General features: G+C 43.2%; 1 protein-coding gene across 1 annotated transcript in view; it reads left to right on the forward strand.

The window, feature by feature from the left end:
* The window catches only part of cdh7a (cadherin 7a), a 170,184-nt gene that overhangs the window by 94,838 nt on the left and 48,538 nt on the right, over nt 1–26,808 (forward strand). The window contains exon 6 of the mRNA XM_041190435.1: nt 3,875–4,062. Coding sequence (XP_041046369.1) covers nt 3,875–4,062 — 188 coding nt within the window. The remainder of the gene's footprint in view (nt 1–3,874; nt 4,063–26,808) is intronic.

Here is a 26,808-nt window from a genome sequence, read left to right on the forward strand (position 1 = left end):
GAATAACATGTTGCTGTGGTTTTGACCAGCCACTGGCAGACCAGCTTCCCCTGTTTCAGTTTTGTTGACCATGCTGATGGGAAGGATAATTGCTAGCTTGGATGAATTGAGGCGGACTGCCTGTCATCTGTTTTAACTTTCTTTTTAATTCTCTGTTAATCCAGCCGATAGAATCCGGTCAAGTCTAAACCGGAATATTTTAATCAGGCAGGCCAGCTACAAACATTCCAAAGTTTTCTCACTAATGTCGTATCTCTGATTAACAATATCATTATTTATTGTTAGTGATGAATTGTATGGTTTAAATTAAAGCCACATCTATGGGGCTAGATTTTCAAAAGGCTGCAAGGTCAGGACCTGGTAGAACACCGTGAACAGCTATGGTCCCCTCATCTGAGGAAAGATGTACTGGCATTGGAGGTAGTCCAGAGAAGGTTCACTAGGTTGATCACAGGTATGGAGGGATTTTCTTATAAGGAGAGATTGAGTAGGTTGGGCCTGTACTCATTGGAGTTTAGAAGAATGGGAGGCGACCTTATTGACAAGATTCTTAGGGGGCTTGACAGTATAGATGCTGAGAGGTTGTTTCCCCTTGTGGGAGAGTCTAGGACCAGAGGGCATAATCTTAGAGTAAGGGGTCACCCATTTAAAACAGATGAGGAGGAACTTCTTCTCTCAGAGGGTAGTGAATCTGTGGAATTCTTTACTGCAGAGGGCTGTAGAGGCTGGGCCATTATGTGTATTCAAGGCTGAGATAGACAGATTTTTAATCAGTTAGCGAATCAATGGTTATGAGGAAGAGGCAGGAAAGTGGAGTTGAGGATTATCAGATCAGCCATGATCTCATTGAATGGTGGAGCAGACTCAATCGGCCGAATGGCCTACTTCTGCTCCTACGTCTTATGGTCTTACAGGCAGGAATTCAAAATCACGGAGGTCATCTTGGGATCCCAATGCCTCTGGGATTGTTTGAAATTTTCAAAAGGCCAGCTTTGGGGAGGAAGGGGGAATACGAAAAATGTTCTCTGACAATTGATGGTCCCTTGAGCTCCTTAAGGTGTTTGTCAAGGGGCCTGTCAGTTTAGGATTGGAATTTTCAATGTTTTTTTCCCACTGAACCTGAATAGTTCCTTCTGCACGCTGGGGGAGGTGGTGGTGTAATGGTAATGTTGCTGGACTAATAATCCAGAGACCCAGGCTAATACTCTGGGGATATGGGTTCAAATCTCACCATGGCAGTTAGTGGAATTTAAATTCAAGTAATAAACCTGGAATATAGGCTGGTTTCAGTAATGGTGTCCAAGAAACCATCATCAATTGTAAAAACAACCCATCTGGTTCACTAATGTCCTTTAGGGAAGGAAATCTGCCATCCTAACCAGGTCTGGCCTACATGTGACTCCAAACCCACAGCAATGTGGTTGACGCTTAACTGCCCTCTGAAATTATGGGTGGGCAACAAATGCTGGCTTTACCAGCAACACCTATGAATTCCCATGAATAAATGAGGAAACAAAACATTAATGCCCAGCTGTTGAGTTTGCCATGCTGTTTGTTTTAAAATCAAATTTGAGGAGCCAACTAGCACCAGGACAAGTGTTGCATCTTAATTTTTCCTTTAGGAACTCATTCCTGACAGAATTATAATACAGCCAATGGTAAAGGCTGAGTTGTTCAAATCCCAGAGGGAAACTTGAAACAACTGTCATAATCCATTTTTGCAATTTGTTTGTTTCAAGATGCAGATGGATTCAGTAGTAATAAGACCATCAAGTCTCAAGAAGTTTTTTTCATATAAAACTAAATGAAGCATTTATTAATTTAACAAATTAAACACATACACATGCCTACAAATTCCTACTATCCAACCTAGGCACCGGAAACGACAACGGCAATCCCAGCCCTGTTGACTCTGCAAAGTCCTCCTTACTAACTGGGGGGTCTAGCGCCAAAATTGGGAGGGCTGTCTCAGACTAGTCAAGCAACAGCCTGCCATAGTCACACTCATGGAATCAGACACCACCATCACCATCCCTGGGTGTGTCCTGTCCCACTGGCAAGACAGACCAGCAGAGGCAGCGGTGCAGTGGTATACAGTCAGGAGGGAGTTGCCCTGGGAGTCCTCAACATCGACTCTGGACTCCATGAAGTCTCATGGCATCAGGTCAAACATGGGTAAGGAAATCTCCTGCTGATTACCACTTCTGCCCTTCCTCAGGTGAAGAATTGGTGCTCCTCCATGTTGAACACCACTTGGAGGAAGCACTGAGGATAGCAAAGGCGCAGAATGTACTCTGGGGGTGGAGGGACTTCAATGTCCATCACCAAAAGTGGTTCGTTATAGCCACTACTGACCAAGCTGGCTGAGTTCTAAAGGACATAGCTGCTAAATTGGGTCTGTGGCAGGTGGTGAGGGAACCAACAAAAGGGAAAAACATACTTGACTTCATCCTCGCCAACCTACCTGCTGCAGATGCATCTGCCCGTGACAATATCGGTAGAAATGACCACCGCACACAGTCATTGTGGAGACGGAGTCTGGCCATCACATTGAGGATACCTCAATTGAGGATGTTGTGTGGCACTACCATCATGCTAAATGGGATAGATTTTGATTGATCTAGCAACTCAAAATTGGGCATCCATGAGACACTGTGGGCCATCAGTAGTAGCAGAATTGTACTCAAACACAATCAGTAACCTCATGGCCTAGCATATCCCCCACTCTACCACTACCATCAAGCCAGGGGATCAACCCTGCTTCAATGAAGAGTGCAGGAGTACATGCCAGGTACAGCACCAGGCATACCTAAAAATGAGGTGTCAACCTGGGGGAGAATTTTCTCCCTGTAAGGGGTTGGTGGTTGGGTGGGAGTAGGTGTGGGTAGGCGCACAGCCGATCACTGCTCGTGATTGGCTGCACACCGCCACTTTATGTGGGCGGGCCAATTAAGGCCCGCCCAGCGTGACGCGCACCCAGAAGTGCTGTTCGCTCCCTGTGCAGGCGAGAGGAGTAGGCTGAGTTGGGGCCTGCGCTCTTTCGCAGGCATGCATGCAAGAGAGCGCAGAAATCTCCCTGAGGCACAGAGCTGCCTCAGGGAGATTAGTTTGATTTTTAAAAACTTTTAATAAAGAAAAAAAAAATTAAGACATGACCCCTCATGTGACAATATCACATGAGCTGGGACATGTCAATGAAGCCTATTAAAAATTTTTATTAAACTTTAAAACCTCATTCTGCCCAAAGATTCTGGCCCTGGTGAAGCTGTAACACAGGACTACTTGCGTGCCAAACAACATAAGCAGCAATTGATAGACAGGGCTAAGCAATCCCACAACCAACGTATTAGATCTAAGCTCTGCAGTCTTGCCAGATCCAGTCGTGAATGGTGGTGGACAATTAAACAACTCACTGGAGGAGGAGGCTCCACAAACATCTCCGTCCTCAATGATGGAGGAGCCCAGCACATCAATGCAAAAGATAAGGCTGAAGCATTTGCTACAATCTTCAGCCAGAATCTTCAGCCATCTCGGCCTCCTGCTGAGGCCCCCAGCATCACAGATGCCAGTCTTCAGCCAATTCGATTCACCCCATGTGATATCAAGAAATGGCTGGCCAGGCCAGCATTTAATACCCATCCCTGGTTGCCCAAGTTCAGAGGGTGGTCAAGAGTCAACCACATTGCTGTGGGCCTGGAGTCACATGTAGGCCAGACCAGGTTAAGGACAGCAGATTACTTCCCTAAAGGATATTAGTGAACCAGAAGTGTTTCATCGTTAAAATCAGGTTTATTCATCCACCCTTCCCCAGTGCTTATGGAAACAGCTACAGTAAATTTTGGGTGTTTGACATTTGAAACTTTCTTCAACACAGGGTTTTATCAGTACAACATTCCAGAATCTTTACCCATGGCTTCAACCGTGGCTAAAATAAAGGCACTTGATGATGACATTGGACAAAATGCTGAAATGGAATACAGGATCATTGACGGGGATGGGCTTGCTGTTCTCAAAATTACGACTGACATGGAGACTCAAGAGGGGATCATAACTCTCCAGAAGGTAAGACTAATCAAAGGCAAAACACATATTGTGCTGTGCTGTGAGAATGAAGGTTTTGTTCAGTACATTCACTACTGGCCTTGGTGGAACTAAATTGAAGAGGATTTAATCAATGCTCATACTTTTTGCTTTTAGAATCTCATATTATTCTTCTTGCAGAGGGACAGCTCATACAGGTCTTTGGATGATAGATTTTACATTGATGTTCAACATTGTCACTTGTGGTTACTGCCCCTTTTCTAGCCCACTGGTTTCTCAGTTACAACACTGCACTTTGGCCGACTTCCAGTGCATCCAAACCTATTTATAACCTTTCTTGCTCTTAGCTATGTGACCCTGTTTTCTCTACACTAATCCCACATCAGAGCTAGTCTACCCACTGCATCAGATTGTTCCAATGTAGCTTTAATTCTTCACTTTGAGGCCCAAAGCCTCTTCAAGGCTTGAGGCAAGCAGAAAACTAGGACAAGGAATGTCAACTTCATCCCCCAGTTGTTCCCAGTCAGCTTATCACATTGATATTATTATCTTTTAGAAAAGCGCAATAAAGGTAATTCTGACAGCCCTGAAGGATGGATGAAAAAATATTGAGGACATTTTCAATACATACATACGAATTAGGAGCAGGAGTAGGCCGCTCAGCCCCTTGAGCCTGCTCTGCCATTCAGTAAGACCACAGCTGATCTGAACCCCACATCAACCCCACATTTCTGCCTACCCCGATAACCTTCCACCCCTTTGCTAATCAAGAATCTATCAAACTCTGCCTTTAAAATATTCAAAGACACTGCTTCCACCGCTTTTTCAGGAAGAGAATTCCAAAGATCACTACCTTCTGAGAGAAAGAATTTCTCCTCATCTCTGTCTTAACTGAGTGACCCCTTATTTTTAAACAGTGACCCCCTAGTGATAGATTCTCCCACAAGAGGAAACAACTTCTCCATATCCACCCTGTCAAGACCCCTCAGGATCTTAAAAGTTACAATCAAGTCACCTCTTACTCTTCTAAACTCCAGTGGAAACAAATCTAACCTGTCCAATCTTTCCACATAAGATAACCCGCCCATTCCTGGTATTAGTACAGTTAATCTTTCCTGAACTGCTTCTAACGTATTTACATCTTTCCTTAAATAAGGAGACCAATACTGTACACAGTACTCCAGATGTGGTCTCACAAGTGCCCTGTACAACTGAAGCATAACTTCCCTACTTTTGTGATTAATTCCCCTCACAATAAACAAAAACATTCCATTAGCTTCCCTAATTACTTTCTGTAACTGCAAACTTGCCTGTTGTGATTCATGCACAAGGACCCCCAGATCCATCTCAATCTCAGAGCTCTGCAATCTCTCACCATTTAGATAATAAGCTTCTTTTTTATTCTCCCTGCCAAAATGGACAATTTCATTTTTGCCCATCTTATACTCTGTTTGACAGATCTTTGCCCACTCACTTAACCTATCCATGTCCCTTTGTAGCCTCCTTATGTCTTCTTCACAATTTACTTTCCTACCTTTGTCGTCAGCAAATTTAGCAACCATTCCTTTGGTCCCTTTACCCAGGTCATTTATATAAATTGTAAAAAGCTGAGGCCCCACTTGTCACATCCTGCCAACCAGAAAAAGATCCATTTATGCTAACTCTGCTTCCTGTTGGCTAGTTAATCTTCTATCCATGCCAATATGTTACCCCCTATACCATGAGCTTTTATTTTCCGCAATAACCTTTGATGTGGCACTTTATCAAATGCCTTTCTGGGAATCTAAGTACATCCTCCAGTTCCCCTTTATCCACAGCACATATGACTCCTTCAAAGAGCTCCATAAATAGGTTAAACTGGATTTGCCTTTCATAAAACCATGTTGACTCTGCCTGATTAACTTGAATTTTTCTAATTTACCTGCTATAATATCATTAATAGTAGCTTCTAACATTTTCCCTATGACAGAGGTTAGGCTAACTGGCCTGTAGTTTCCTGCTTTCTGTCTTCCTCCCTTTTTGACCAAAAGGAGTTACATTTGCAGTTTTCCAATCTAATGGAACCTTCCCCAAATCTGGGGAATTTTGGAAAATTAAAACCAATGCATCAACTATCTCACTAGCCACTTCTTTCAAGATCTTAGGGTGAAGTCCATCCGGACCTGTGGGTTTGTCAGCCCACAGCCCCAACAATTTGCTCAATACCACTTACTTCCTTGGTGACTGTAATTTTCCTGAGTTCCCCCTCCCTTCCATTTCCTGACTTACCGTTACTTCTGGGATGTTACTTATGTCCTCTATAGTGAAGACTGAAGCAAAATACCTGTTTAATTTGTCTGCCATCTCCCTACTTTCCATTATCAATTCCCCAGATACACTTTCTATAGGTCCAATGGTCACTTTGTGAACTCTTTTCTTATTTAAATATCTATAGAAACTCTTACTGTCCATCTTTATATTACCAACTAACTTTCTCTTGTACTCTAATTTTTCCGTCCTTAATGATCACTTTGTCATTCTTTGCTGTTCTTTAAGTTCTTTCTAATGTTCTCACCTGTCACCCATTGTTGCGTATTTATATGCTTTTGATGTTTTTTTAAAAAGTTTGATACGTTGTTTAACTTTTTTAGTTAACCACGCATGGCGGGCCCTCCCCTTGGAATTTTTCTTTCTCATTGAAATGTAAATGATTCTGTATATTCTGAAATATCCTTTTAAATGTCTGCCACTGAACCTCTATTGACGTATCCCTTACCTCAGTTGCCAGTTCACTTTAGCTGGCTAAACAATGGCAGGCGTTTAAGAAAAGAGCTCATGACTCACATCAAATATATATCCCAGTGAGGAAGAAGAGTTGTAGGAAGGGGATAAACCAACCATGGTTAACCAAGGAAGTTAAGGGGAGTATTAAATTGAAAGAAAAAAAAAACATACAATGTGGCAAAGATTAGTGGTAAATCAGAGGATTGGGAAAGTTTTAAAAACCAACAAAAGATGACCAAAAACCTAATAAAGAGGGAGAAAATAAACTTTGAGGGTAAACTAGCAAATAATATAAAAAACAGACAGTAAGAGCTTATTTAAATATATGAAAAGGAAGAGAGAGGCCAAAGTGAACATAGGCCCCTTAGAGAATGAGGCTGGGGAAATAATAATGAGGAACCAGGAAATGGCAGAGGAGTTGAGTAACTACTTTGCATCAGTCATCACGGTAGAAGACACTAATAGCAGTCCAAAAATACTAAATAATCAGGGAGCAAAATGGGGGGAGGAAATAAATACAATAAGTATCACTAGAGAAAAAGTACTAGGGAAACTAATGGGGCTGAAGGTCGATAATTCCCCTGGACCTGATGGGTTGCATCCTAGGATATTAATGGAAGTAGCTACAGAGATAGTGGATGCACTGGCAGTAATCTTCCAAGAATTCTTAGATTTTGGAAAAGTCCCACAGGACTGGGAAACTGCTAATGTAACACCCTTATTCAAAAAAGTGAGGAGATAAAAACAACTATAGCTTAACATCTGTCATTGGGAAAATGTTAGTCTATTACAAATGACATAATAGCAAAGCATTTAGAAATATATAATATAATCAAGCAGAGTCAGTATGGCTTCAGGAAGGGAAAATCATGCCTGACAAATTTATTTGAATTCTTTGAGGTGGTAACAAGCAGGATAAATGAAGGGGAACCAGTAGATATATTTGGATTTCCAGTCTATATTTAGGTTAAAATCCCCCATGATTATTGCTGTACCTTTCTGACAAACTCCCGTTATCTCTTCTCTTATACTCTGTCCTACTGTGTAGTTACAATAAGGGGCCTGTACACTGCTCCCACAAGTGACTTCTTGCCTTTATTATTTCTCATCTCAACCCAAACTGCTTCTACATCCTGGTTTCCTAAACTTAGGTCATCCCTCTGTAATGTGCTAATGCCATAATTAATTAACAGAGCCACCCCTCCACCTTTCCCTAACTTCCTGTACTTCCTAAATATCATGTACCCTTCAATATTCAGGTCCCAATCTATGTCATCCTGTAGCCATGTCTCTGTAATGGCTTTCAGATCATACTTATTTATTTCTATTTGCGCTATCAGTTCATCTGTTTTGTTTCAAATGCTACGTGCATTTGGATACAGAGCCTTTAGTTTTGTCATTTTATTATTTTTGTAGCGTCTAGCCTTATCTGCTGTTTTACTCTTAGGTTTGCACTCTCTGTCCCTTCCTGTCATGGTCTGTTTATTATTTCCCATATTAATAACTTCCTATTTTGCCTCGTCTCTACTCTTTGGTTTACCACATCTTCCCAAATTTCATCCCTTGCCAATATTATAAAGGGAATTGCTAAAATTAATCCAGGAGGTTTGTTCCATTTGGTGACAGGTTCATCTATGAGCAAGGATATTGTGTTTAACAAATTTATTAGAGTTCTTTGAAGAAGTAACAAGCAAGGTGTATAAAGGGGAACCTGTATATGTGGTGTCCATGGATTTCCAAAAAAAATTTGTTAAGGTGCCACACAAAATAAGAGCTCATGGTGTATTGGGTAACATATTAGCATGGATAAAAGATTAGTTAGCTAACAGGAAACAGAGAGTAGGGATGAACTGGTCCTTTAAGGGTTGGCAAGCAGTAACTAGTGAAGTGCCACAGCGACCAGTGCTGGGCGCCTCAACCATGTACAATCTATATCAATAACTTGGATGAAGGAGCCGATTGTATTGTAGCTAAATTTGCTGACGACACCTTGAAAAATCGGAAGGTTAGTTGTCAAGCGGAGGTGAAATGTCACCAAAAAGGCTTAGCTTAAGTGAATGAGGAAAAAATTGGCAGATGGGAATATAATGTGGAGAAATGTGAACTTGTCCACTTTGACAGGAAGAATAGAAAAGCAGTATTCTATTTAAATGGAGAGAGATTGCAGAACTCTTGTGGTACGGAGGGATTTGTATTTTATCATGCATGAATCACAAAAAGTTATTATGCAGGTACAGCAAGTCATTAGGAAGGCAAATGGAATATTGCCATTTATTGCAAGGGGAATGGAATATAAGATAGGGAAGTTTTTCTGAAGTTACTTGGTGAGACCACATCAAGAGTAATGCATACAGTTTTGGTCTCCTTATTTGAAAAGGGATATAATTGTGTTAGAACAGTTCAGAGAAGGTTCACTAGCCTCATTTCTAGGATGAGGGGGTTATCTTATGAAGAAAGGTTGAACATGTATCCAATGGAGTTTAAAAGAATGAATAGTGACCTTCTTCAAATATTTAAGATCCTGAGGGGACTTGACAGGGTGGACACCTGAGGGATATTTCCTCCTGTGGGGAAGACTAAAACTAGGGAACACAGTTTAAAAATAAGAGGTCTCCCTTTTACGATATAGATGAGGAGGAATTTTTTCTTCCAGAGGGTAATTCATCTGTGGGATTCTCTCCCCCAGAAAGCAGTGGAGACTGGATCATTGAACTTATTCAAGGCAGAGTTAGATAGATTTTTGATAGTCGAGGGTTATGGGGGCCAACAGGAAAGTGGAGTTGAGACCACAATCAGATCAGCCATGAACTTCTCAAATAGCAGAGCAGGCCTGAGGGGCCAAAAGGCCTACAGAGTTCTCTGCTCCTACTTTCAGACACAATTTTTAAAAGTACAAACTTAGGACAAAGAAAGGAACTCAGGCCATTTAGATACATTTGTTAGATATATGTCTAGAGTGTAGTTAGAAACACTCTCTGACCTGCATTGATTCTTTTAAGATTCTTATCCTTGTTTTCAAATCCCTCTGTAGTATCTCTCCTCCCTATTTCCAAGTGCTCCAGCCCAATAACCCTCCGAGATATCTGCAGCCCTCCCATTCTGTTGTCTTGCTTGTCCTTGATTTTAATTGCTCAACCATCGGTGATTGTGCCTTTAGCTGCCTAGATAACATTCAACAAACTTGACACATCCAGGACAAAGCAGACCACTAGGTCGGCACCCCATCCACCATCTTACATATTCAATCCCTCCACCACCAGCTCACTGTGGCAGCAGTGTGCACTATATGTAAGATCCACAGCAGCAACTCGCCAAGTCTCCTTTGACTGTGCTTTCCAAACCTGCGACCTTAACCACCTAGAAGGACAAGGACAGCAGATGCAGAGGAACACCACACCTGCAAGTCTCCTCCCAAGCCACACACCATCCTGGTTTGGAATTATAGCGGTCATCCCTTCACTGTCACTGGACCAAGATCCTGGAACTCCCTCTGTAACAGCACTGTGGGTGTACCTACACCACATGGACTGTAGCAGTTCATGGTGGCAGCTCACCACCACCACCTTCTTTAGGGCAAATAGGAACAGGCAATAAATACTGGCCTTGGAAGTGACCTTCACATCCCATGCATGGATTAAAAAAAATTCCTGACAACAGATAGCATATCTTTGCAACTGACTCAGTGCCTGCAAAGGAAATTACCCTCAATCTTTGCAAGGAACTCTAAGTATGGCTTAATGATGGGTGTGGACAGTCTGGATCAGTGCCTATTGATCTTCCCTGTGCCTCATTTTCCTTGTGCCTCGTCTTCTATCTTGTATCCATTCTTTCCTTAATCCTCTTTGCCCCTCTCCCTCTCTCTACTCCTTTAAGGCAACCTTAATACCTACCTAAACAAAAACAGAATTACCTGGAAAAACTCAGCAGGTCTGGCAGCATCGGCGGAGAAGAAAAGAGTTGATGTTTCGAGTCCTCATGACCCTTCAACAGAACTGCTGAAGTTCTGTTGAAGGGTCATGAGGACTCGAAACGTCAACTCTTTTCTTCTCCGCCGATGCTGCCAGACCTGCTGAGTTTTTCCAGGTAATTCTGTTTTAGTTTTGGATTTCCAGCATCCGCAGTTTTTTGTTTTTATCTTAATACCTACCTCATTGACTAAGTTCTGTCCTAACATCTCCTTACATGGCTCAGTGTCAAATTTTGTTTGGTAGCGCTCCTGCAAAGCACCTTGGGATGTTTTAATATGTGAAAGGCGCTATATCCAGATGGGGAAATAGTAGCCGCTGGGTCATTAAGATCATCGTGCCCTGGTGCCATCAGGAGCTGACAGGTTCCCATTTTCAGCTTCGCTACTGAGCAGGCAGTGAGGACACAGCTCAAAGCTGGCAGTGAGGTCCTGGTTAATATCTGGGTGGCAGGCACTGATGGCACCATGGGGCATCACCTACCTGCGATTTTTGGGAGGCAGCCTGAGAAGTGAGCAGCCCTGAGCTTTCAGTCATGTCACCCCCAGTGAGTAAGCTGATCAGGACATAGAGGCCCAAAGGGTATATTTAATATTTTTAAAAAATCAATGCTTTGTGGTGCCGTGGTCTGACAAGGTTTACAGGCCTTTCCTGCCACAAATCTCTGATGGGATAATCCCCTGTATGCATAGAGAGCTTTAAACATGGCCTCCCTGGGCCTGTAAGGCTGCCAGCAAAGCCTTCCTTCCCTCACCAGTAAATCAGATCCTCTCAGCCTATCACAATGCCTTTGTTTCCAGCTACAGTGACAGTTGATAGTTTACTCATATTTTCATCTGTTCTATTAAGTGATCACACAAGACAGTTTATTTACAACACTGCAGTGGGAGACACCACTTATCCTGTTAGTATCAATTGCAATTTTAATAATTTCACCATTCACTATTGGCAAGTCCCAGAGCTGCTTTCAACAACAGTCTTTTCTATAGCCCATTGCTGCATTGAAATCATATTGATGCGCAATATGGAGCAGCTTTACTGCATCAAATTTCAGTTACAGGATGAAGTCCTCCACAAAGACAAAATTTGTGCACAGTAACAATGAGCTGACAAGGGTTGAATGGGTGCTTCAAGGCTACTTATCTTTCAAAGGAGTCCATGTAGGTTTACAAGGACATACCCTTCAAATTAAACATTATCCACATCAAGTTAGACAGCCAAACAATCAAGGCTGATCCCTTGACTGATTTTTATTTTGACGGATTTGAAATGGAATCCATGTCAGAATGCTCAATAAAACCCGAATACCTGAAACCATTAATCAGCTAATTCAGGCCGTCAGAATACAAGAGAAATGTTTTGTCCATTCTGATTCAAGCACATGCAACCTTAATACATTAATAAATTAAAACATTAATATATTAAAGAGCAAATATAGTCAGGATAAATAGTGAAAGCTCTTGCCAATTGAGACCTCCTTTGCCTGCTGATCTGTTAAGATGTCCAGTTAGAGATTGCGCATTCTCTGCACTCAAGCTGTATAGTTCCACTTTGAATGAGAAGCTTTCCTGGGCCCTGAGGAGCTTTCCTATTTGAAGCAATAATGAAAGCTTATATTTATATTGCGCCTTTAACATTGTAAAACATTCCAAGGTCCTTCAAAGGAACGGTATCAAACAAAATTCGTCACTGAGCCAACATAAGGAGATATTAGGACAAGTGACGGAAAGGTCAGTCAAGAAGGTAGATCAAAGGAGCAAAGAGAGGGGAGAGAGAATTCCAGAGCTTAGGATCTAGGGGCAGCTGAAGGCTGCCAATAGTGGAGTGAAAATAATTGGGAATACATGTGGGGCTAGACTGGAATGTACCAGAGTGTCAGTCTGGGTTATGTGCTTAAGTCTTTGGAGAACAATATAATTATGTTGTTGAAGCACTTGAGAAAAGACAATTGGGGTCATTTTCAAACATTTGCATCCAGAGTTTGTGAATAGTACTTCAGTGATTAAAAGAACGCTTCCAACTGGGTGAACTGGTAAAAGCTGTTGAACGTATTGGAAGCGATCAGAGTTGATTGGAGAGATAAAAGAATGATTGTCGCTTTATATTTGGGACAGGCTACTATAATCAGGAAAGTATTTGGTGAAAGATAATCTGGTGTAATCAGGTGTGGGGTGAGACAAGGCAATCTAATATTAATTCAATATGATCAGCTGATCTGATTGTGGCCTCAACTCCACGTTCCAACCTAGCCCCGAATGACTCCCTTGTTAGTCAAGAATCTAAGTTTATCTACCTCAGCCTTATAAATATTCATTGTCCCTGCCTCCACCACTGCCTGGGGAAGGGAGTTCAAAGATTCATAACCCACTGACACTGAGAAAAAAAATTCTTCACATCGCTGTCCTTACTTTTAAACTGTACCCCTGGTTCTAGTTTCTTCCTCAAGGGTAAACAGCCTTTCAGCATCCACCATCCACGAGGGCAGCAGACACATGAGAACACCACCACTTGGATGTTTCCCTCCACGCCACTTACCATCCTGACTTGGAGCTATATTCCCTCAATGTCGCTGGGTCAAAATCCTGGAACGCCCTCCCTAACAGCTCTGTGGGTGTACCTACACCACGTGGACTGCAGCGGTTCAAGAAGGCAGCACATCACCACCTTCTCAATGGAAATAGGGATAGGAAATAAATGCTGGCCTAGCCAGCGATGCCCACATCCCAGGAATGAATAAAAAATGCCCTGTCAAGTCCCCTCAAGATCGTATATGTTACAATAAGATCACCTCTCCATCTTCAAAAGCCCAAAGGATCTTTTTTTTAAATTCATTCATGGGATATGGGCATCACTGGCTAGGCCAGCATTTATTGCACATCCCTAGTTGCCCTTGGTAAAGGTGCTGGTGAGATGCCTTCTTGAACCGCTGCAGTCCATGTGGTGTAGGTATACCCACAGTGCTGTTAGGGAGGGAGTTCCAAGATTTTGACCCAGCGACAGTGAAGGAGTGGTAGTATGTTTCCAAGGCAGGATGGTGTGTGGCTTGGAGAAGAGCTTCCAGATGGTGACACTCCCATTCGTTTACTGCCCTTATCTTTCTAGATGGCAGGGGTTGTGGGTTTGGAAGGTGCTGTCTAATGAGTCTTAGTGAGTTACTGCAGTGCATCTTATAGATGGTACACATTGCTGCTACTGTGAATCAATGGTGGAGGGAATGAACGTTTGTGGATGGGGTGCCATTCAAGTGGGTTGCTTTGTCCAGGATGGTGTCAAGCTCTTGAGTGTTGTTGGAGCTGCACTTATCCAGACAAGTGGAGATTGTTCCATCACACTCCTGAATTCTGCCTTGTAGATGGCGGACAGGCTTTGGGGAGTCAGGATGTGAGTTACTTGCTGCAGGATTGCTAGCCTCTGACCTGCTCTTGTAGACACAGTATTTATATAGTTTTTTGCTTTTATCAGAGTATTTATATGGTTGGTCCAGTTCAGTTTCTGGTCAATGGTAACCCCCAGGATGTTGATAGTGGGGCATTCAGTGATGATAATGCCATTGAATGTCAAGGAGTGATGGTTAGATTCTTTCTTGTTGGAGATGGTCATTGCCTGACACTTGTGTGGCACAAATGTTACTTGCCACTTGTCAGTCCAAGCCTTGCTGCATTTGGACATGGACTGCTTCAGTATCCAGGGAGTCGTGAATGGTGCTGAACAGTGTGTAATCATCAGCGATCATCTCCACTTCTGACCTTATGTTAGAAGGAAGGTCATTGATGAAGCAGGTGAAGATGGTTGGGTCTAGGATACTACCCTGAAGAAATTCTGCAGTGGTGTTCTGGAAATTAGATGTTTGACCTCCAACAACCACAACCATCTTCCTTTGTGCTAGGTAAGACTCCAACTAACAGATTCTCATTGACTCCAGTTTTTCTACGGCTCCTTGGTGCCACACTTGGTCAAATGCAGCATTGATGTCAAGGGCAGTCACTCTCACCTCACCTCTGGAGTTCAGCTCTTTTGTCCATGTTTGAACTAAGGCTGTAATGAGGTCAGGAGCAGAGTGACCCTGACAGAACCCAAACTGAGCATCAATGAGTAGGTTATTGCTAAGCAAGTGCCGCTTGATGGCACTGTTGATGATCATTACTTTACTGATGATCGAGAGTAGACTGAAAGGGTGTTAATTGGTTGGGCTGGATTTATCCTACTTTTTAAGTACAGGACACACCTGGGCAATTTTCCACATAGCCAGGTAAATGCCAGTGTTGTAGCTGTACTGGAACAGCTTGCCTAGGGGTACAGCAAATTGTGAAGCACAAGTCTTCAGTACTATTACCGGAATATTGTCGGGGCCCATAGCCTTTGCACCATCCAATGTCTTCAGCCATTTCTTCATAACACATGGAGTGAATCGAATTGGCTAAAGGCTGGCAGCTGTGATGCTGGGGACCTCATGAGGAGGCCAAGATGGATCGTCTGCTCGACACTTCTGGCTGAAGATTGTAGCAAATGCTTCAGCCTTATCTTTTGCACTGACATCCTGGGCTCTCCCCTCATTGCAGATGGGGATATTTGTAGAGCCTCCTCCTCCAGTGAGTTGTTTCATTATCCACCACCATTCACAACTGGATGTGGCAGGACTGCAGAGCTTAGATATGATCTGTTGGTTGTGGAATCGCTTAGCTCTGTCTGTCCCTTACTGCTTATGCTGTTTGGCATGTAAGTAGTCCTGTAGGTATGCCTGGTGCTTCTCCTGGCATGCCCCCTTACACCCTTCATTGAACCAGGGTTGATCCCCTGGCTTTGGGGTAATGGTAAAGTGGGAGATATGCCAAGCCATTAAGTTACAGATTATGTTTGACTACAATTCTGTTGCTGTTGAGGGCCCATAGTGCCTCATGGATGCCCAGTCTTGAGTTGCTAGATCTGTTTGAAATCTATTCCATTTAACACGATGGTAGTGCCACACAACATGATGGACGATATCTTCATTGTGAAGGTAGACCTATGCCTCCACAAGGACTGTACGGTGGTCATTCTTACCGATACTGTCATGGACAGATGCATCTGTGGCAGACAGGTTGGTGAGGATGAGGTCAAGTGCTGGAAAAATTTATTAATTTTGCTTCCAATTTCCACCCTTCTCTCGCTTTCACATGGTCCATCACTGACACTTCCCTTCCTTGATTTCTGTCTCTATTTCTGATGTTAGACTGTCCACCGATATTCATTACAGCCCACCAACTCCCACAGCTACCTCGACAACAACTCATCACACTCTGCTTCCTATAAGAACTCCATTCCATTCCCTCAGTTCCTACGCCTCCGTCGTATCTGTTCTGATGATGCCACTTTCCAAAATAGTGCTTCTGACATGTCTTCCTTCTTCCTTAACCAAGGTTTCCCACCCATGATGGTTGACAGGGCCCTCAACCGTGTCTGACCCATCTCCTGCGCGGCTGTCCTCACACCTTTCTCTCCCTCCCAGAACCATGATAGGGTCCCCCTTGTCTTCACTTTTCACCCTGCCAGCCTCCACATTCAAAGGACCATCCACCACCATTTCTGCCAACTCCAGCATGATGTCACCACCAAGCATATCTTCCATTTACCCACCCCCCAAGCCCCCCCGTCGGTATTCCACAGGGACCATTCCTTCCGGGTCACCCTGGTCCATTCTTCCATCACCCCCAACATCTCGACCCCCTCCCACGGCACCATCCCATTCAATCGCAGAAGGTACAACACTTGCCCCTTTACTCCCTCCCTCCTCACTGTCCAAGGGCCCAAACACTCCTTTCAAGTGAAGCAGCGCTTCACTTGCACTTCCCTCAACTTGGTCCACTGGACTCGCTGCTCTCAATGTGGTCTCCTCTACATTGGAGAGACCAAATGCGAACTGGGTGACCGCTTTGAGGAACACCTTAGGTCTATCCGCAAGCATGACCCAGACCTTCCTGTCGCTTGCCATTTCAACACACCATCCTGCTCTCATGCCCACATGTCCATCCTTGGCCTGCTGCAATGTTCCAGTGAAGCTCAACGCAAACTGGAGGAACAGCATCTCAATCTTCCGATTAGGCACTTTACAGCCTTCCGGACTTAACATTGAGTTCAACAACTTGGGATCATGAACTCTCTCCTCCATCCTCACCTCTTTTTGATCCCCTTTTTCCAAATATTTATTCTTTAATTTTTATGTATGTATTTTTTTCCACCTATTTCTATTATTATTATTTAAATTTATTTCCATTCATTGTTTTATCCCCACCTTTTAGCCTATTTTGATCTTTTCTCCCACACCGTCCCCTCCCCCCATCTCACCCCCACTAGGGCCATCTATCACTTGCTCATACTGCTTTCTACTCTTAATGTCACCATTAGCACCTCATTCAGCCAGTATCACTACCATCAACACCCTTCGACCTTTTATTCATGACATCTTTTGCAATCTCTCTTTTGCCTCCACCTATTGCTGGCCTTCTATCCAGCTTCACCTGTCCCACCCCCCCCTTAAACAGTATATATTTCACCATATTTTTACTTCTCTTTGGTTCTGAAGAAGAGTCATAAGGACTCAAAATGTTAACTCTCTCTTTCTCTCCACAGATGCTGTCAGACCTGCTAAGTTTTTCCAGCAATTTTTGTTCTTGTTTCAGATTTCAGCAGCTGCAGTATTTTGCTTTTATCTTATGAGGTCAAGTATGTTTTTCCCTCTTGTTGGCCTCCTCACTACCTCCCCAAGACCCAATCTAGCAGCTATGTCCTTTAGGACTCAGCCAGCATAGTCTGAACTGGTCTATTGAGCCACTTTTGGTAATGGACATTGAAGTCCCCCACCCAGAGTACATTCTGCACCCTTACTGCCCTCAGTGCTTCCTCCAAGTGGTGTTCAACATGGTGGAATACTGATTCATCAGCTGAGTGGTGGCGGTATGTGGTAATTAGCAGAAGGTTTCCTTGCCCATGTTTAACCTGATGCCATGAGACTGCATGGGGTCCGGAGTTGATGTTGAGGACTCCCAGGGCAATTCCCTCCTGACTGCATACCACTGTGCTATCACCTCTGCTGGGTCTGTCCTGCTGGTGGGACAGGACATACCAAGTGGTGGTGGTGCCTGAGACATTGTTTGTAAGGTATGATTCCATGAGCATGACTATGTCAGGCTGTTGCTTGACTATTCTGTGAGACTGCTCTCCTAATTTTGGAACAAGTCCCCAGATGTTAGTGAGGAATACTTTATAGAGTCCACAGGGCTGAGATTGCTGTTGTCATTTCCAGTGCCTAGGTCGATGTTGGGTGGTCCATCGGTTTTCATTCCTTTTTGATTTACTTTTGATACAACTGAGTGTGGTTTGATGCAACCGAATGTCTTGCTAGGCCATTTCAGTGGGCAGTTAAGAGTCAACCACATTGCTGTGGATCTGGGGTCATATGCAGGCCAGACCAGGTAAGGACAGCAGATTTCCTTCCATAAAGGATATTTAGTGAACCAGATGGGTTTTTCTGACAATCAACAATGGTTTCATGGCCATCATTAAGGATACAGGCCCAGCCGTCTAACTTTCTCCATAAGGTAACCCCTCCCCCTCCCAGGCATCAGTTGAGTGAACCCTCTCTGATCTGCTTCTAACATATTTGTATCCTTTCTTAAACAGGAAACAAAAATTGTACACTGTACTCTAGATGTGGTCTCACCAAGACCTTCAAAACATTCCTACTTTTATATTTCATCCCCCTTGTGATAAACAACAGCATTCCATGTGCTTGGAATGTGAAAGTAGGAGGACAACTAGTGAAGGTAGTAAGATTAAAAATGACCAGGCACTAGTGGCTAGCTGAGTCAAAATCTGCAGGTACTAATGCATTGAATGAATGAAGTGGTGAAAGTTCCCAGAATGAAAATTAACATAAAAAGGATGAAGGTTCTGAAGTTTGAAAGAAATAACGGTACAAAAGCAGATGCCAAAATGAATGGTCAGCAGCTGGGACAGGTGTCACAATTTAATTACCTGGGATAAAAGTAAAGTATTGCGGATGCTGGAAATCTGAAACAAACAGGAAACACTGGAAAAACTCAGTAGGTCTAATAGCATCTGTGGAGAGAAAAACAGTGTTAACGTTTCAAGTCTGTATGACCCTTCTTAAGAGCTAAAGAGAAGTAAAAATGTGATGGAATTTATACTGTTTAAGAGGGGGTGGAGCAGGCGAATCTGAAAAGAAGGCCAACGATAGGTGGGGCAAAGGAGAGATTAAAAAGATGTCATGAACAAAAGAACAAAGCGGTGTTAATGGTAGTGGTATTGGCTAAAGGTGGTGCTGGTGGTGGCATTAAGGTCAGAAAGCAGAATGTAATAATAGCAAGACAAGGGTAAGCACTCTGGAAAGAACAACATGAAGAAGTGACAGATGACCCTTGTGGGGGTCGGGTGGGGAGAGGGGATGGTGGTGGGAAAAAAGATCAAAAATAGGATAAAAGGTGGAGATAAAGCAATGAATAAAAATGGAAGTAAATAAAATAAAAATAAGTGGATAAAAAATAAAAATTAAAAATGAATATTGCAAAAAGGGGATAAAAAAGGGTTGAGGATGGAGGAGAGAGTTTATGGTCTAAAGCTGTTGAACTCAATGTTAAGTCCGGAAGGCTGTTAAGTGCCCAGACGGAAGATGAGGTGCTGTTCCTCCAGTTTGCGTTGAGCTTCACTGGAATATTGCAGCAGACCAAGGATGGATATGTGGGCATGAGAGCAGGGTGGAGTGTTGAAATGGCAAGCGACAGGAAGGTCTGGATCATGCTTGCTGACAGCCCGAAGGTGTTCCTCAAAGCGGTCATCTAGTCTGCGTTTGGCCTCTCCAATGTAGAGGAGTCCGAATTGGGAGCAGCGAATGTAGTAGACCAAATTTGAAGGAGGTACATGTGAAGCGCTGCTTCACCAGAAAGGATTGTTTGGGTCCTTGGACAGTGAGGAGGAAGGAGGTAAAGGGATGTTGCACCTTCTATGATTGCATGGGAAGGTGCTGTGGGAGGGGGATGAGGTGTTGGGGGTGATAGGAGATTGGACAAGGGTGTCCCGGAGGGAATGATCCGTACGGAATGCTGAAAGGAGGGGGGCTGGGGGTGGGAGGGTGGTAAAGGGAAGATGTGTTTGGCGGTGGCATCATGCTGGAGTTGGTAGAAATGGTGGAGGATGATCCTATGAATGCGGAGGCTGGTGGGTGAAAATTGAGGACAAGGGGACACTATCATGGTTCTGGGAGGGAGAGGAGGGTGTGAGGACAGAGGTGCGGGAGATGGGTCAGAAACAGTTGAGGGCCCTGTCAACCACAGCGGGTGTGAAACCTCGGTTAAGGAAGAAGGAAGACGTCAGAAACTTCGTTTTGGAAAGTGGCATCATCAGAACAGATGCAACGGAGGCAAAGGAACTGAGAGAATGGAATGGAGTCCTTACAGGAAGCAGAGTGTGAGGAGCTGTAGTCGAGGTATCTGTGGGAGTTGTTGGGTTTGTAATGAATATTGGTGGACAGTATCACCAGAAACTGAGACAGAGAGGTTGTTCATTGTTTTATCTCCACCTTTTATTCTATTTTCGATCTTTTTTCCCACCACTATCCCCTCCCCCACCCCACCCCACCCCCACAAGGGCCATCTGTCACTTGTCCATGTTGTTCTTTCTAGAGTGCTTACTGTTATCCTGCTATTATCACATTCTGCTTTCTTACTTTAATGCCACCATCAGCACCTCTTTAGCCAGTAACTACCATTAACACCCCTTTGTTCTTTTGGTTATGACATCTTTGTCAATCTCTCCTTTGCACCCACCTATCACTGGCCTTCTATCCAGCTTCATCTGCTCCACTTCCCCTTGAACAGTGTAAATTTAATCACATTTTACTTCTCTTTAGCTCTGAAGAAGAATCATACAGACTTGAAACTTTAACTCTGTTTTTCTCTCCACAGATGCTGTTAGACCTGCTGAGTTTTTCCAGTATTTTCTGTTAATTATCTGGGAAGCATCTTGTCAGAAGATGTTTGCTGCCATAAAGAAATCAGAGTTAGAATAGCAAAGACAACAAATGGATGCCCCAAGCATAAAGAATTGCTTGGCATAGGAATGTGTAGAGATCTTAAGAATAGAATTCTCAAGACTTGTGATTCAGAGCGCCTTGTTGAAGAGGACTGAAATGTGGGGCCTTGAGAAAAGCAAACATCCAAAGGCTAGAAAGTTGTGAAATGCGAAGGGTGGAGCGATCGGTTGGGGAGAACACAGGAGCAATGAAGAAATTGGAGGAAAGATTGTTCATGGATATCATCAAGAAGAAGCAACAAGGCTGTGGTTTGGCATACTCTAAGGCATGAGAACTGGCTGAAGGAGGTGACTGAAAGAAGATTAGAGGGATGTAGACCAAGAGGGAGAAAGAGAAGGATAGTTTTAGACAACTTGAAATTGAAAATGGGAGGCTCATAGAAATAGCTGAACAGGAAGGTGCAAGATCTAGGGGCATGGAGAAATGAGTGGGGGGATCATCACTACTACTACTTTATGTGAATCCGTTCTTTCTAACAAAGTAAAAAATTCTTGCATTTCCATAGCACCTTTCATAACCTCAGGACATCCTAAAGCACTTTACAGCCAATTAAAACCTTTTTGAATTGGAGTCACTGTTGGAAACGTGGCAGCCAATTTGCACACTGCAAGTTTATAAGAACAGAAGAACATACGAATTAGGAAGAGGAGTAGGCCACTCAGCCCCTTGAGCCTACTTGGCCATTCAGTAGGATCATGGCTGATCTGATTGTAAACTAACTCCCACATTCCTGCCTACCCCGATAACCTTTCATCTCCTTGTAAATCATGAATCTACCCAGCTCTGCCGTAAAAACATTCAAAGACTCTGCTTCTACTGCCTTTTCAGGGAGAGTGTTCCAAAGACTCACTACCCTCTGAGAGAACAAAATTCTCTTCATCCGTGTCTTGAATGCGTGACCCCTTATTTTTAAACAGTGACCCCTAGTTCTAGATTCTCCCATAAGAGGAAACATCTTCTCCACTTTTGCCCTGTCAATACTCCTCAGGATCTTAAAGGTTTCAATTAGGTTGCCTCTTACTCTTCTAAATTCCAGAGGATACAAGTCTAACCTGTCCAACCTTTCCTCGTAAGACAACCCGGCCATTACTGGTATTGGTCTGGTAAACCTTCTCTGCACTGCTTCTAACATATTTACATCCTTCCTTAAGTAAGGAGACCAGTATTGTACACAATATTCAGGGTGTGGTCTGACCAGTGCCCTGTACAACTGAAGCATAACCTCCCTACTTTTGTAATCAATTCCCCTCACAATAAACGATAACATTTTATTAGCTTTCCTAATTACTTGCTGTACCTGCATACTAGCCTTTTGTGATTTATGCGCTAGGACACCCAGATCCCTCTCAATCTCAGAGCTCTGCAATCTCTCACCATTTAGATAATATGCTTTTTTATTCTTCCTGCCAAAATGTACAATTTCACACTTGCCCACATTACATTCCATTTGCCAGATCTTTACCCACTCACTTAACCTGTCTATGTCCCTTTGTAGCCTCCTTATGTCCTCTTCACAATTTACTTTCCTATCTATCTTTGTGTCATCAGCAAATTTAGCAACCATTCCTTTGGTCCCTTCATCCAAGTCATTTATATAAATTGTAAAAAGCTGAGGCCGCAGCACTGATCCCCGTGGCAGACCATTCATTGCACTGCACCCTGCCAAGCAGAAAAAGACCCATTTATGTTAACTTTCTGTTAGCTAGCCAATCGTCTATCCATGTCAATATGTTACCCCCTACACTATGAGCTTTTTCTTCCCACAGTAACCTTGGATGTAGCACTTTATCAAATGCCTTCTGAAAATCGAAGTACAGTATATTCACTAGTTCCCCTTTATCCACAGCACATGTGTCTCCTTCAAAGATCTCCAATAAATTAGTTAAACATGATTTCCTTTTCACAGAACCATGTTGACTCTGCCTGATTGTCTTTTTCTAAGTGCTGTGCTATAACGTCATTAATAATAGCCTCTAACATTTTCCCTATTCCAGATGTTAGGCTAACTGACCTATGGTTTCCTGCTTTCTGTCTCCTCCCTTTTTGAATAAAAGAGTTACATTTGCTGTTTTCCAAACTAATGGAAACTTCTCTGAATTTAGAGAATTTTGGAAAATTAAAACCAATGCATCAACTATCTCACCAGTCACTTCTTTCAAGACCTTATGGTGAAGTCCATCCAGACCCGGGAAATTGTCAGCCTGCAGCCCCAATAATTTACTCAATACCACTTGCCTGGTGATTGTAATTTTCTTGAGTTTCTCCCTTTCATTTACTGATTTACAACTATTTCTGGGATGTTACCTCTATAGTGAAGATTGAAGCAAAATACCTGTTTAATACATCCACATCTCCTTATTTTCCATTATCAATCCCCCAGCCGCATTTTCTATAGGACCGATGCTCTTTTCTTATTTAAGTATTTATAGAAGCAATTACTATTTGTCTTTATATTACTAGCTGGCTTTCTCTCATACTCATAATTTTTCCCTCCTTATTAATATTTTTGTCATTCTTTGCTGTTCTTTATTTTCTTTCCAGTCTTCTAACCTGCCACCCATACGTGTGTAATTATATGCTTTATCTTTAAGTTTGATACTGCCTTTGACTTTTTTAATTAACCGCAGATGTTGGGCCCTCCCCTTGGAATTTTTCTTTCCCATTGCAATGTATCTATTCTGTGTATTCTGAATTTAAATGTCTGCCGCTGGACCTCTATTGACCTATCCCCTACCCTCTTTGCCAGTTCACTTTAGCTAACTCTGCTTTCATTCATTCAAAATTGTCCTTATTTATGTTTAAAATAATAGTCTTGGACACACTCATTTCTCCCTCAAATGTAAAGTGCAATCATATTATGAATGCTGCTACCGAGGGGTGCCTTCACTAGGAGGGTATCAATTATTCCTATCTCGTTGCTCAATACTAGGTCTAGTATAGCCTTCTCTCTGGTTGGCTCCAGAATATGCTGTGCTAAGAACCTATCCTGTAAACATTCTATGAACTCTTTATCTATGCTATCTTTGCCCTTCTGATTTTTCAAGTCTATGTAGATTAAAATCCCCCATGATTATTGCCATACCTTTCTGGCAAGCTCCCATATCTCTTTTTTTATACTCTGTCCTACCATGTGGTTACAATTAGGGAGCCTGTACTCCACTCCCACAAGAGGCTTCTTGCTTTTATCATTTCTAATCTCACTCCAAACTGTTTCTACATCCTGGTTTACTGAACTTAGGTCATCCCTCTTTAATATGCTGATACCATCAATAATTAACAGAACCACCACCCTACCTTTTCCTAACTTGCTGCGCTTCATAAATGTCAAATACGCTTCAATATTCAGGTCCCAATCTATGTCATCCTGTAGCCATGTCTCTGTAATGACTATCAGATTGTACTTATTTATTTCAATTTGCGCCATCAGTTCATCTGTTTTGTTTCAAATGCTATGTGCATTTAGATACAGAGCCTTTAGTTTTGTCCTTTTATTATTTTTGTAGCGTCTAGCCTCATCTGCTGATTTACTCTTAGATTTTAACTCTTTGTCCCTTCCTGTCACAGTCTGTTTATAATTTCCCATATTAATACCTTTTACTCTTGCCTTGTCTCTACTCTTTGGTTTCCCACTTCTTCCAAAATTTAATCCCTTGCCCCCACTATTCAGTTTAAAACCCTCTCTACTTCCCTAGTTATGCAGCTTGCTAGGAAACCAGCCCCAGCACAGTTCAGGAGTAGATGATTCCAACAGTACAGATCCCACTTTCCCCAATACTGGTGCCAGTGCCTCATGAACCAGAAACACTTCTCACACAGCAGTCTTTGAGCCATGCATTCATTTCTCTAATCTTATTTGTCCTCTGCCAATTTGCACGTGGCTCAGATAATAATCCAGAAATTCTTATCTTTGATGTTCTGCTTCTTAATTTGGTGCCTAGCTCCTCATACTGACTATGCAGAGCCTCCTTCCTCATCCTGCCTGTGTCATTGGTACCTACATGGACCATGGCCACTGGATCCTCCCCCTCCCACTGCAAGTTCCTCTCCAGCCCTGAGCAGATGTCCTGAACCCTGGTACCGGGCAGACAACACAGCCGTCTGGACTCCTCACTTTTTGCTACAGAGAACAGTGTCAATCTCCCTCACTATACTATCCCCCATTGCTACTGCGTTCCTTTTGCTCCCCCACTTGAATAGCTTCCTGTACCATGGTGCCATGGTCAGTTTGCTTATCCACCCTACAGTCCCTGCTCTTATCTAAACAAGCTGAGAGACCGTTAAACCTACTGGACAATTGCAGACACTCATACTCCTGTATCCTTGCCCTCTGGGTCCCTTTACCTGCCTCACTCTCAGTCACACATTCCTGTGCCTGACCACTGACCAAATCAGAAGACCCTATCCTAAGTGTTGTGACTGCCTCCTGGTATAAAGCACCCAGGTAACTTTCCTCCTTCCTCATGTGTCACAAAGTCTGCAGCTCAGCCTCCAGCTCAATGACTCGAGCCAAAGTTCCTCAAGCCACAAACACTTACTTGCCCTGGATCACAATGTTATTCAGGAGCACCCACATGCTGCAGCTTGACACATCACCAATGCTGCCATCTTTAATGTGTTGAAATAATTACTTAATTATATTAATCACTTATTTATGTTGCTTTCTTATATATTTTATTTTATTAACTTTATCACCAATTTGTTTACTATTTTAAAACTTAGTGATAGAATATGACTTTCCTACTTACTAGATACTCACCAAACATTCCTTTCCCTGTAGTAGAGCAAGAACCAATTCCTATAGGGTGAGAAAGATAATAGAAAAGGAAGCAAACACCTCATTTCCCCCAATTCCCTCCCTCGCCAACCTCCAATCAATGTCGGTCCTTTCACTTTCACCAAGGGAGTTCTAGATGCCTCCCTGACTCGCTACCTCTGCATTGCGCGCTTCTCCAAACGTTGCACTTGGCCAGAGACTCGAATGCGAGCTCCCTTCTGAGTTCACGCATAAAATAAGGAGCGAGCATCCCACTGGAGAAACACACACCCTGCTCGCCGGCCAACCAATCTGAGGATGCCCATTGCCAGCACAAATGTGCGCCAACTCACCAATCATATTCAAATGGAACCTGAGGGTTGAAACCACCCAGAGCCTTGTCACTGGGGGCTGTTGGGTGGGGGAGAGGGGGGCGGCTGCCTACTAACGTCCCTGCCTGCTTGGAGGCCCACTTTACCCACAGCTTACCCGGAATCCACTGCCATTTAGTCCATCCACCCCACCCTACAATAACCTCATACCTGCATTGTGGGAAAGGCACCTAATAGATCCATTGCCTCTGGAAGTTTTAAAATAATTCTGTGCAGTTTGACTGACATGTAGCTCATATCGCTCATGCACAGTTAGGATGTGGTTTTGCCTTCAGACGCCAGATTTAATTGTTGCATGGGAGTCAGCACCTGCTGCATGTGGAGGTCAGACTTCATGTTGTCCGTCCATCTGGCTGACAGCTTCTCCTGCTGAAGTCCCATCTGCTTCCCAGAGATGTCTGATGATATCAGATGATAAAAACCCAAACTTCTAATCGGCCAGCACTCTGAATCTAACTCCGCACTGAGGGTTTCTCAATAACATCTGTGGGTCAGCGGTCAACAGCTTGCAAAGTCAAACTTCTGTTTTGAACAAGTGGCTTTTATCTCTGTGTCTTACCCTTTAGATCACCCACCAACATTAGCTTTGCCTTTTCTTATCTTCTCTCCTGTAGTTGGTGATTGTGTCTGGCGTTTGTGTGCTGGAGGTAGTCAGAGCTCTCCAGTGCCTCACTAAATGGCCAGTCATCATTGATGATTCTTGACACTTCACCAAAAAGAAGCATCATAGTTTAGCCTGATCCTGTCCTCGGTTGACCTGCATGAACGTGAAAACAACGATGGACAGGGAAAGATACTTTGGTCGATCCG

This window comes from Carcharodon carcharias, chromosome 6 (assembly GCF_017639515.1).
Source record: "Carcharodon carcharias isolate sCarCar2 chromosome 6, sCarCar2.pri, whole genome shotgun sequence".
NCBI lineage: Eukaryota > Metazoa > Chordata > Chondrichthyes > Lamniformes > Lamnidae > Carcharodon > Carcharodon carcharias.